Source organism: Chiloscyllium punctatum, chromosome 11 (genome assembly GCF_047496795.1).
Source record: "Chiloscyllium punctatum isolate Juve2018m chromosome 11, sChiPun1.3, whole genome shotgun sequence".
Classification (NCBI taxonomy): Eukaryota; Metazoa; Chordata; class Chondrichthyes; order Orectolobiformes; family Hemiscylliidae; genus Chiloscyllium; species Chiloscyllium punctatum.
The window spans coordinates 72,991,094-73,004,781 of record NC_092749.1 but is presented as its reverse complement, the minus strand read 5'-3'; the positions used below and the strand labels follow the sequence as shown (position 1 = coordinate 73,004,781).

The 13,688-nt window shown below is 39.3% G+C and overlaps 1 protein-coding gene across 3 annotated transcripts in view; it reads right to left on the bottom strand.

Moving 5' to 3' along the window:
* cnksr3 (cnksr family member 3) overlaps positions 1-13,688 on the bottom strand; it is a 190,771-nt gene that overhangs the window by 16,349 nt on the left and 160,734 nt on the right. For all 3 annotated transcript variants that reach the window (XM_072581041.1, XM_072581042.1, XM_072581043.1), the window contains 3 exons: positions 11,722-11,790; positions 4,129-4,275; positions 2,785-2,909 (listed from right to left, as the gene is read on the bottom strand). In XM_072581041.1, the coding sequence (XP_072437142.1) occupies positions 2,785-2,909; positions 4,129-4,275; positions 11,722-11,790 (341 nt within the window). The remainder of the gene's footprint in view (positions 1-2,784; positions 2,910-4,128; positions 4,276-11,721; positions 11,791-13,688) is intronic.

Sequence of the window (13,688 nt, the reverse complement as noted above, 5' to 3'; positions counted from 1 at the left end):
ACGATTAGTAATTCTCTGGCAGGACAAGGGGGTTTGGTGGGGATATGCATCTTGAGAAGTTAGAAATCTGGTCCCCAAAGGTTAGCATGTACTGATTGTAAATTTGCTTACTGAGCTGGAAGGTTTATTCTTAGACGTTTCATCACCATGCTAGGTACCATCATTAGTGAGCCTCTGGTGAAGCGCTGGTGTTCTGTCCTGCTTTCTATTTGTGTCTCTTGGTCTGTTAAGGTGGGTGATATCATTTCCAGTTTTTTTTCTCAGAGGCTGGTAAATGGGGTAAAAATCAATGTGTTCATTGATGGAGTTCTGGTTTGAATGCCAGGCTTCTAGGAATTCTCGCGCGTCTCGGTTTAGCCTGTCTTATGTTGGATGTGTTGCCCCAGTTGAAGTGGTGTCCTACTTAGTCTGTGTGTAAGGGTACTAATGATAGCTGGTCATGGCTTTTGGTGGCTAGTTGGTGATTGTATCCTAGTGGCTAGTTTCCTGCCTGTCTGTCTGACGTAGTGTTGCAGTCCTTGCAGGGTATTTAGTATGTGACATTTGAGTTGCTGGTTGTTGGTACAGGGTCCTTTAGGTTCTTCAGTAGCTGTTTCAGTGTGTTGGTAAGATTTGTGGGCTACCATGATGTCAAGGGGTCAGAGCAGCCTAGTAGTCATTTCCAAGATATCTTTGATGTATGGTAGTATGGCTAGAGTCTCTGGGCGTGTTGTGTCTTCTTATCTGGGTTTGTTGTTTACGAATTGATGAACTGTGCTTATTGGGTACTTGTTCCTGAACCAGAAGAGAGAGAGAGATCACACACCTTAACAGACCAAGACACATGAATGGAAAGCAGGACAAAACACCAGCGCTTCATCAGAGGCTCAATGATGATGTTACCTAGCATGGTGACAAAACATCAGAGAACAAGTCTACCAGCTCAGAGAGCAAACTTACAATGTGAACCTCAACCAGAGCTATAAATCTTCTCAAAAATTGTTAGCATATACTCTTTGGCTGGCATGTACAAAGTATAACCTTGTCTATATACATTTTCCATGCAGCCCATACAGCCGCGGTAGGGTATCATAGCTTCTGCATAACTTTGCTGTTTTTGCACCCTTTCTCCTCTACTAATGAAGCCAAGGATCCCAAATGCATTTTTGCAAAAAAAATTCTCAACTTGACCTGTCACCTTCAAAGATTTATGGATGTACAGCCCCCTCGGTCTCTCTTTTCCTTAAGATTGTACCATTCATTTTAGATCACTTCACTTGTTCCTCCCAAAAAAAAATTTAGGGTTTTACAATCTGTTAAATTAGATTTAACCTTCATGTTTCTGGCTATTTCACCAGTTTACCTCATTGTTTAAAAAACTTGAATGCAATAATCAGTAATGTTTGCAACTAATCTCTGTAATACTCAAGTCAAGGTTTGTTGGGATTAGAAAGAACACTAGCCTCAATATGGACCTCTAAAAACAATACTGTGTACTTCCCTCACGTCTGAGAAATGAATCATTCAACACTACTCTCCACTTTCTGCCCCTCAGCCATTTCGACATCTATAACCACTCTTCTTGCTCTCATAGGCGTTATATTTTGTTAACAGGTTTAATCATGCGTTACTTTAATCTAATGCCTTTTGAAAATCTATATGCCAAACAACCCATCAACCCTGAACAGCCCTCTTAATTGAGTTATTTTTGGAATAACTAAGTTAGTCTAACACAATTTTGCTAAGAAGCCATCCTCCACAAGCAACATAGACATCTCTCTCTGTTAGGGAGAGAGACAATTAATTATGCATGCATTTTGCCTACTTTGCTCTCAGCCGAGATGCCTCCTCCACACTAACTATTCCCCTTGACCCTCCTCTACCTTGGTCAAGTGTGTAAAAACTGCCATTTTCCAAACCCTTTCAGTTCTGAGGGACAGTCACATCAGACTGGAAATGTTTACTCTATTTCCCTCTTGATAGATGCAGTCAGACCAGCAGAATTTATGCAGCATTTTCCATGTTTGTTTCAGATCTGCAGCATTAGCAGCATCTTGCTTTTATTTGAGAATCAGTAATCATCTCAGTGAATGTGCCCCAAGAAAACAGTGTTCATATCTGGTTTAATGTTTGAATGCAGTTTGAGGAAGAGAGGTGTGGACCAAAGACTACAATTCTAAGCATAAACAGGCACAATATGATGGCATGAAGATAGAGCCAGTTAGAATTTCAATGGCGAAATAGGCACATTAGTTAAATATTGTTTACCCACTAAATGTAACATTGCTCACTGAATGAGACAGCAGTTATTGGAGAGAGGAGGGGCCATCAAAAACTTGCTTCAAGTTGCCAGTTTTACATTATCTAATGCACTTTTTAATGGAAGAGTGAAAGAAATCTTTCTAGGTCACAGCATAGGATTCTCATTCATTACTATATGGTATCATTGGCCCTGGATTACACATAAATGTTTGCTGAGAATGCTCCATTCTTGCTTACACACCACAGTAAAATGAAAGGATTGAATTCAAATCTGGCCGTATTTCATTCTCTATGATGGAGTCAATAGCTTCTCTTTTAAGTCAGCATAAATTAAAAGCTATATACCCAAATATTGAGCTAGTAGCATTTAACTGCAGAAACATTGGAAACAGAATGCATACATATTTTCCCATGCCTATTCTGAATTAACCACTCAGCGTCAAATCGGAAATATTCATTCTTCCTGTGTAGACTCATAAGCTCTCACTTAAAACTGTAATGATACAAGCAGCTTTTGTTGTGAGATTTCATGGATTATCATACCGTGGCGTATATGGAACAGCTGGTGGTGGTGGGATGTACAAATCCTTAATAGCAGGTTTTTCTTTCTTTTGAGACATCTCCATTGTGCTGGCTGTAGATGGAGTTGCAGTTTGTGACGGGCTGGTCTAGAGAGAAAGGAAAATTAGTCAGAAACTATTTAAAGGTAATGTTTACTTCATATAAAGAGAGGGGATAGGGAGATACAGGGAATGCGATTAAAATGAGATCAATACCATGCAGCATGTTCCACGTCAGTTCCTGATTGGATGACAGCCAAGGACAGGAAATATTTCATAGCTTTTTCCATATCTGTTGGACAGCTTTAAACATTCTGTTTTCTTTAGAACAATGCAAGATTTCTAAAGCTTCTGTACTTTACCATAGGTTGAATGCAATTAATTTTAACTAATTTTCCCACACTACCATTTGATGAAAATTAAAACTGTGTACTTTCCAAAAACATTAGTTCTAGAAGTGCTATACCTTGTTTTAGAAAGAACTTGGAAAGAGCTTTAGAAAGGCACCATCACCTTAGCAACTTGCCATGATCTCTCTACCTTAATGAGTCTGTAGAGTTTTGGATTACTTGTTACTTTGGTTAGACCCTCAGCATGTAACTCTTGCACCTATCATGTCATTCCAGCCATTTGGTTTGTCTCCTGCAGCATCTTATTTTGTATTTTTTGTAATTACCTCGCTGCCTCAATTGATCAGATCATAGGTCATCCTTTCAGTTACTATTCAGCTGGCGACACTTTGCTCACACCGTCTGACACTTTTGACCACCTGCATAGGCTTGTTGTTCAGCCTGTTGACACTCCACTCACACCACCTGTGTTATCATTTGATCTCTCTGCCTATACATTCTGTACCTGTGTGCTTTTCTTCATTTCACTTGGCAAAAGAGCAGTGCTTCAAAAGCTTGTGATTTCAAATAAACCTGTTAGACTATAACTTGGTGTTATGTGACTTCTGACCTTGTCCACCCCAGTCCAACACTGGCCCCTCCACATTATACATTATAGAAAGAGCTTCACCTTGCTTTTAAAAAGTAGACATAAACTCTCCTAAACTCAAGAACAAACAAACATGTATTTTTTTTCTTCAGGTTGTTATGAAGAACTGCACAGCCAATGACTACATGTGAAGTACAATCAATATTGTAAATGTAGCAAATATATTAATTTGTACACTGCACAACACCACAGACAGCAGTGTAACAGATGCCTAGACCAGCGTTTAACTGATCTTGTGAGATAGTGCACCATTAAGAATAAGCACTGACAGATGCAAATACAACAATTGAGAAGTTGATCGGTAAATTCCCAGCTGCACTTTTATTACCTGAACAGCTGGTGGTTTCCAGCGCATATTCTTCAGAGGAGCAGGAGTAAAATTGCATGTGTTTGCTGCCCGTTTTTTCAACAAAAGCACAACACCGATAGGATCTTCACGGAGCTTTCCAACAAGATTTTTCAACTGCCACCCAACCTTTTAAGACAGAACAGAACATGGTCTGGTTTACAAATCAATTGGAGTTGCTTTTAATTATTTCAAGAGATGACATTAGAAACTCCAAACATTTAGGTTTATTATGACAAAACATGAAATATGTTACTTTATCAAACATTTCATGCCATAAACATTTTTCAAGAATGCTGCGTGGAACATTTAACATTTATTAGTCCTTATTTTCTTTCAATATATCCTTAAGATTAATTCACATGACAAAAACTAAACAAAAAAAATCCTGAATCCTAAAATGAAGTGTCCATTAAAGAAAGTTTTAAGCTCAGTAGCGTGTTGAAATCTTAAGAAAAAATCCTATGCAGATATCCTGCGATGGATTTCTTCATTCATACATTTCTCATAACTGGAAAAGGATAAAGTACAAAATCACATTTGTAAGCTTTTCTTACTTCCTCTGGTACCTACTGCATCAGAGAAATGTTACTAATAACCCCAAAGTTGTTCTGCTCATGCCATATGCTTGAAGATGTTTGCAAATTAAGATCTCTAACAACTAGCATGACATCACACAACTTTAATTCAGCTATTCATAGTCATAGGAAACAATGTTTCACCATTGGAGACAATTGGATTTAGATTGTAATATACAGATACATTAATGAACAAATGATTGTAATAAGGGCACTGCATGTAATATGCCTGGGCCACCAGTAAAATAACATGAATCCAACTAATGGTTTTTCCCAGGAATCCAATTGCTCAATCCATATACTTTCCAATAGCAAGACACTAAATATAACAAATTCTCTCGGAATATGCAGCCCCAGTATATGTAACTGAGAAGGAACAAATATTCGCATAAAATTATGATCACAATCACCTTCAGTCACTGGCATGTCATGTCTACCCTATAACTCGTTTGCCAGATGGCAGAGTTCATCCAATTTCAGCAAGAATATATGGAGCAGGAACATTTGACATACATTCTTTTTTGTGGGATGAGAGCGTCACTGGTATAGCCATAGCTTGTTGCCAAGCTCCAATTAGTCTCACAGTGGGATGGTGAGCCGCTGTCTTGAACTGCTGCAGTTCATCTGACAGATATATTCACTGTGCTTCTAGAAGAGTACCTGGATTGTGACCCAGTGGCAGTGACAGAATGGCGTTATCATTCCAACTCAGGATGCTGTGGGGCTTGGGGGGGAACTTGCAAGGAGATGATTTTCCCATGTAATTAGTGCCCTTATCTTTCTAGATGGTAAAGGTCATAGCAGGTGGTAGAACTTGAATTCAGTAAAAAAAATTCTGGAATTAAGAAACTAATAATGACCATGAATCCATTGTTGAAAAAAACCCATCTGGCTCATTAATGTCCTTCAGGAAACTGCCATCTTTACCTGGTTTGGACTACATGTGACTCTAGACCCATAATGTGGCTGACTCTTAACTAACTGTTAGGATGGGAATAAATGCTAGCCTAGCCAGTAATATCCTCACCCCATGACTGAATGTAAGAAAAACATCTTGTACAGGCTGCTATGAATATTTGGTGGATTGCATGAATATTTAGAATATTTAATGAGACAGGTAAGATTTCTTTGAAACCACTTGAATCTTGCTGGAGCTGCACTCATCCAGGCAAGTGGAGAGTATTCTATCACATATCTGAACTTGTGCCTTGGTGATGGTGGACAGGCTTTGTGAGAGTGGAGGAGAATTACTTGCTACAGATTTCTTAGCCACTGATATGTTCTGAGAAGGGTCAACAGACCCAAAACGTTAACACTCATTTCTCTCCACAGATGCTGCCAGAACTGCTGAGCTTTTCCAACACTTTCTGTTTTCATTATTGATATGTTCTCGCAGGGCACATAACTAAAATGTCTGGTTGAATTAGTTTTCTAGTCAAATTGTAACCCGTCAACATCCTAAAGTTTCTGTGGTGGTGATAATGCCATGAATACTAAAAGATGTTGGCCTCTCGTTGGAGATAGCAATTGTCTGGTATTTGGCTGTCACAAATGCTACTTTTTTTTCCTACTTTGTGTCAAAGTTTGAAAGCTATCCAAGTGTTGTATGGGACACAGACTGCTTCAATATCTGAGGAATTACAAATGGTACAGAGCACTCTTCAATTGTCACTAAATAAAAAAATTCTGATCTTATGAGGAAGTTTTCGATGAAACATCTGAAGACAGTTGGGTCTAGGCAACTACCCTGAGGAACATGAGGGCATTTATGGTTCAGTCTTAATGTCTCTGTCTGAATCAGAAGGCCTGCTTTCAAGTCCCATTTGTTCCAGAGGAGTGTAGTAACATCTCTGGACAGGTCAGTTAGAAAATCTCTATCTTGACAGACACCTATAGTGCTGTCCTGGGGCAAACATCTTGGATGATTGATTTCCAATAACCATATCCATGTTCCTTTATGCTCACTATGACTTCAACCAGTGGACGTGTTCCTGTTCCCCCAATTTCTATCAGAATGATTTTTGCTAGGAACCCTTTAACCCGGATAGACGAGAATAGTGGTGGCCTTGCCAAAAGAGCAATCACTAAGTTTGCCTCAATCACAGAGGCCTGGATAAACAATTGCTTTCAAAAGCTGGATAATTATGGCTTTTCATCGACAGCTATGCTCTCGCTTCCTATTTGTTCCGTCAGCTCCTTCACCAGTTTTGTTGCCTCTGTTCATTCAGCATCATGCTGTGGTCAAGGGTTTTAATAGCACTGCCCTCCTGCATGGGAACAAGTCATTCCGCAGACCTTTCCATCATAATAAAGCCCTTCAACATGTACTGCACCTTGTAGATTTTAGTTATTTGAAACAACTGCGAAAGACATCCAACAGATATATCAATCAGGGCGAGATAAGCATGTCATTGCTTAGATCAGAACATCAGTGTATTTTCAAACTTTTAATAACAAATGTTTTTCTTTTTAAAAAAGGATATATAGCCAAAAGATGACTGTGGGTTTAAATTCAGTGACTGTATGGAGAGAAACAATCTGGAATGTTACATCTGATGAGCTCTTAAGGAAGCTTCAAAGGGATGGAGACACAAGAGAGAAATGGACTACAAATTGTACTGCAATCTCTTGGGATTTACTTTAGACTGAATATGGGTTAAAAAAAAACTTAGTTAGAGACAAAACAAAAACTGCAGATGTTGGAATCCAAAGGAGACAGGCAAGAGGCTGGAAGAACACAGCAAGCCAGGCAGCATCAGGAGGGGGAGCAGGTGACATTTAAACGTCGACTTCCGCACCTCTTGATGCTGCCTGGCTCGCTGTGTTTTTCCAGCCTCCTGCCTGTCTACACAGGATAAAAAAAGACAGGGGTCTTGGAAATACATGGTGAGAGACTTCTACTTTGAATAATACATAAGAACAGGAAATAAAAGTGCATCCAACACTGATTTGTGCATTATCGTTTAAGAGTACACCAACAAGCTGGATTACTTGTACATAACAACCTAAATCCGTGTACTAGTGTGCTATGAAGGTCACAGTAAAAAACTCCAGCAAGGCAGTTAAAAAGATGCAGAAGAAAAGATAGACTTTCTCACTACATGTTGCCAGTCAAGCATGGGCAAAAAGGGAAACAATACAAAAAGAGATTTCAAAACCAATAATCCCAAAATCGACTGTTCAACTATCAATGTTCCACTGTCTCCTCATGAATGTCCCACAGAAATTGATCTGTATATCTTTCAAATGTTTTTTGACTCACATCTCAATTCTAATCTGTGTCTATGGGTGATGTATAATTATTTCTTCTCATGTTTCATAACTTGATGAATTATTAAAGCAAAACCTGGTTAAATTACCTCCTATTAAAGCCTAATTCTTTTGGTCTGGGACAAAAAGGTAGCCTCACAAAGGTGGGAATCCTTTGTCAATTAACCTGATTGCAACTAACTGAGGAGACAGGTGAATAAAGGATGACCGCCAGTTCATCCCTCATCAGGGGGTTGTCAATTTTGGGGTATCCTGTCTAGAATTATAATTTGAAGAACCTTGCTCAAGGACTGGTTGACAGTTATGGATACAGAATGGTTATGAGTGTGCTCCCACGGCTTCAGAATGGTAGTACAGATTGAGGTCATGTGTGCAAATTTCTCATGGTGTTCCCTGCAAGTATGCTAACACAGTTAGCAAATGGCATCAGAAACCAGTGATATAAGGAGCAAGAGGGTAATGAAAGAAAGAGTTGGCCCACTCATGGATAAAGGAGGAAAACTGTGCGTGGAATCAGAGAAAATGAGTGAGACTCTTAATGAGTACTTTGCCTCGATACTCACTGAGGAGCGGGACATGGTGGATGCTGAGGTTAGGGATAGATCTTTGATTCCGCCATGTCAAGTCGGGTTAAGAAAGGAGGACGTGTTGGGTATTTTAAGAAGCATTAAAAGGTGAATAAATCTGCATGTCCGGATGGGATCTATTCCACAGTACTGAGGGAAGTGAGAGAGGAAATAGCTGAGGCCTTAACAGATATCTTTGCAGCATCCTTGAACATGGGTGAGGTCCTGGAGGACTGACGAGTTGTTAATATTGTCCCGGTGAACCTGACATCAGTGGTAGTGAAGCTGCTTGAGAAGATACTGAGGGACAGGATCAATTTACATTTGGAAGAAAATGGGCTGATTAGTGATAGGCAACATGGTTTTTAGCAGGGAAGGTCATATCTTACCAACTTAATAGATTTCTTTGAGGAAGTGACAAAGTTGATTGATGAGGGAAGGGCTATAGATGTCATATATATGGACTTTAGTAAGGCATTTGATAAGGTTCCCCATGGTAGGCTGATGGAGAAAATAAAGTTGCATGGGATCCAGAATGTACTAGCTAGATGAATAGAGAACTGGCTGGGCAACAGGAGACAGAGAGTAATAATGGAAGAGAGTTTCTCAAAATGGAGAACTGTAACCAGTGGTGTTCCACAGGAATCTGTGCTGAGACCACTGTTAGTTGTGATACACAAATGATTTGGAGAAGGTATAGGTGGTCTGATTAGCAAGTTTACAGATGACACTAAAAGTGGTGGAGTTGCAGATAGTGAAGGGGACCATTAGAAAATGCAGCAGAATATAGACAGATTGGAGAGTTGGGCTGAGAAATGGCAGATAGAGTTCAATCCAGGCAAATGTGAGGTGATGCATTTTGGAAGATCCAATTCTCAAGTGAACTATACGGTAAATGAAAAGGCCCTGGGGAAAAGTGATGTACAGAGAGATCTGGTGTTCAGCTCCATTGTACCCTGAAGGTGGCAAGGCAGGTCTATAAAGTGGTCAAGGCGGCATACGGCATGTATTCCTTCATAAGACCGAGTATTGAGTACAAGAATTGGCAGGTCACGTTACAGTTGTATAAGACTTTGGTTCGGCCACGTTTGGAATACTGTGTACAGTTCTGGTTGCCAAATACCAGAAGGATGTGGATGCTTTGGAGAGGGTGTATAGGAGGTTCACCAGGATATTGCCTGGTATGGAGGGCGTTAGCTATGAAGAGAGATTAAGTAAATTAGGATTATTTTCATTAGAAAGTTAGAAAGACAGAGGTTGAGATGGGACCTGATTGAGGCCTACAAAATCATGAGAGCTATAGACAGGGTGAATAGCAAGAAGCTTTTTCCCAGACTGGGGGACCCAATTACTAGGGGTCACAAGTTCAAGGTGAGGGGGGAAACGTTTAAGGGAAATATGCTTGGAAAGTTCTTTACGCAGACAGTGGTGGGTGCCTGGAATGCTTGCTAGCAGAGGTGGTAGAGGTGGCCATGATAGCATTCTTGAAGACTTATTTGGACAGATAGATGTATGGGCAGGGAGCAGAGAGTTACAGATCCTTGGAAAATAGGTGACAGGTTTAGATAGAGGATATGGATGGGTGCAGGCTCAGAGAGCCGAAGGGCCTGTCCCTGCACTGTAATTCTTTGTTCTTATATGTGCCTGCATGCACATTAGGGACAGTTAGAGGTGAAATGGTGCCCAATATGCTGATGATATATTGGAGTTAAATTTTGCAGCCTGTAAGTTCATATCACAACACCATATTCATACACAACTCCCCCAAGCTAAATGTTTCTCATACCACACAAGTCACTGAATAGCTTGAATCTCAAATTGGAAATGCACAAGTCCAAGGGACAATATAAACGTCTGGAGTGGAGCAGAATTAGTTGTGAAAACATTTTAAAACTTTGCTGAGCATTATAGTTAAAATCAAGTTGCATGCATGAATTCCAAATACCAGTTTCCTATTTCTCTGTTGTGCAAGTCAACTTTAGAAAAGTAATACAGCTTAACACTGCTATGGGGCACTCAGCACCCAAACTATTTAGTTTTTTAAACATCAATAGCTCTGAACAGCAAAGAGAGATCATTGGCCAGTCACTTTCACTTCTTCTTCACCCAGAGAGTGATCCCCACATTGTCCATGGTAAAGGCAGACTAGCTGCAAATCTGCACTGTTGCCCTACCATCAATTATTTCAGTTCAGATCAGAGCAGGAATTCTACTTTGGATCACATCATAAATGGCCCATTAAATAATAGGTGGCTCCCAACTATTTCAGTGACACGGTACTCTTCAATGAGATAAACAATCCCAAAATTCACACACTTTTTACAGCTGAATTGATTGCTCCCAGATGTCACATTCACTTGCATTTACGGAGGGTAGGGTCTTACTTGAGAGATTTACAACAAACTAAAGGAGGATCAAATGCATTAACGTTTCAAGTTTGTTTTACACTGATTTTCATTACTTTTGTACAGAAGTTCATGGCAAACCAGCATGCCACAGCATACTGGTTGAAAACCACTGATTTGAAGGTACTGTATTCCACATTACATTAGCAATTAAGTGTGTTTTGTAAAATAATCCATTAAGCAGATATTTAAGTAAGCTAGCAATTCCCAAAATGGCACAATGCAAGTTTGTGTCTGTAATGCAACGTTTAGTTTGTTCAAACTGTAAAAAAAAATTCAATGAAGCAGCTTCCTATACTTAGGTTAAAACAAGAGCTTGAGTAACCAAATATTGTCTTGCTGCGCCAGTAAGAAGCCAGGCAGGTTATCAACAGCATGATTTCTACTAAGTTTAAATTTTGACTTTCTCCACGAGAAAACAATACATTTCACATAAAGCTAATCTTTACTATTCCACAAACTTGTAAAACAACAAAAGTTTGTAGGATAGCACAGGGTTCATGAATAGGATACTGGAGGTCATTTTGCTCTTTTTGCAAAGATGATATTACTTGTGCTTTTAGCCTTATTCACTGTTTTAATTCTATTTAGATTGTAAAACTAACACTGAATACATTAAAACAATGAATTATTCAGACAGCAAAGTATCTTTTAGGTCCAATGATAACGAAGTGTAAAATTAAGCGAGGAACCATTCAGTGATTATCAGCTTCAATGGGTCTCAACATATATTTAATTTATCTACTGAGTACTTACCACAGTTTGCTGATTAACCTGAATCACCTCATCACCAGCATGAATTTTACGCGATCGATCAGCAGGCGACTGCAAAACAGAATCACAATAGTTACAGTGGCTATTATAACTGTGCCAGCTCTCTGAATGAGCGACCTTAATTCTTCCCCTTCAGAAAACAGTCCAGTTCCCTTCTGAATTTTCCAACTAAACTCCACATTCAGGCTGTGCATTTCAGACCCTATTTGAAAAGATTTTCTTCACATCCTTCTGCTTCTTTTACCAATTACTTTTTTTTATATGCACCATATTATTTTCAACCTTTGCACAAATAGGAAAAGTTTCTCTCCAGCCAATCTGTTGAGACCCCTCTTGATTTTTAATACCTCAGTCAGGTCCCTTTGCAACCTTCTTTCCTCCAAGAAAAAAAAAGTCTCAACTTTTTCAATCTATCTTCAGAACTGAAAATCCTCATTCTCATGATCCTCTTCGATTATATCATATTCTTTCTAAAATGCAGTGCCCTGGAACTAGATATTATACTTCTCCTCAGGTCAAATAAGTGTCCTGCAAGAATTCAGCATAATCGCCCTATTCTTGTACTCTACACTCAAAATAATAAAGCCTCGGATACTACATGCTTCCAGCAGTTCCATCAATCTGTCCTGTCCCCTTTAATGATTAATGCACACATAGACCCAGGTTCATCTGCTAAATCATCCCTTCAGAATTGCACCCTCTACATATTTTATTGTCTATGCTCTTCTTCCCAAAATGAACCATGTCAAATTACTCCACATTGAATCACATCTCTCACTCAAACACCCCAAGTCATTTAGAAATTCTACATTATCCTCCTCACTATTCATAATGCTTTCATGTTGCATATCATCCATACACTTCTGGTCTATAAAGGTCAATTTAGAAACTATGCTTTACCTGGCCTTATTATCCCAAGTGCTTTAATGTGGCTCAAGTCTGTTGTGTGGCACAAGACCAAATTACCTTTTGGAATTCCACATACACATTAACTACACTGTCCTCATCCACCCTACCACCTCTTCAAAACACTCAAATTAGTCAGTTGAACAATTAGCTGGCATTTATCCATACAATGAATGATTTTGTCCTAAATTGTTGTTTCTATAAGCTTCCCCATCACAGAGATTCAACGGATTGATTTGTAGTTTCTGGATGTACTTTCACACGGTTATAGGGAAGGGAAAGGAAACAAACATCCATGAGCAAATGAGAGTTTAGTATGGTCACAAAAATAACACACATTTTCAACATGCTAGAATTCTCAATTCTCCCTTCTATCCTTAGTTTAACTAGTTTTCAATTCAGTTCTTCACAATTATTAACATGTGGATATGCCAGCTCTGCAGACAAACAGATGTTAACCAGATGATGAAAACCAGAACAAAATGCGGATGCTGGAAACCAGAAACAAAAACAGAAGTTGCTGGAAAAGCTCAGCAGGTCTGGCAGCATCTGTGCAGAGAAATCGCAGTTAATGTTTCAGGTCCGGTGACCCTTCCTCAGAACTGATGGTAGCTAGGAATATATTGATTTACATGCGGGAGATAGGGTGGGGTGAGGGGTGAGGGGTGAGGAGTAAGTAGTAGGTGTGTATGGAGCCCAAAGAGAGAGAACCGTTAGATAGACAAAAGGAGTGGATAACGATCAGATTAGGAAGGTGAAGAGCTGTTAATGGAGACTGTTGGTAGTTAACAATAGGTAGTGTGTAATGGCAAACTAACCAGGTGATAGAAAATTCTGAGTTTATCCGATTAATGCCAAACATGTCAAGCCACTGGGTACCGAACAGACTTTTTTGTTTGATTAATAGAAGACAAATTTTTCTCTCCAATAATAATTTTTAAATCATGTTATTCTGGACTCATTAAACCAAACAGCCTTTAAAAATGTTCAATTCCAGACCTGAATAGTGTAGTTAAAATTTCAAACTTTAAGCAAATGTGACA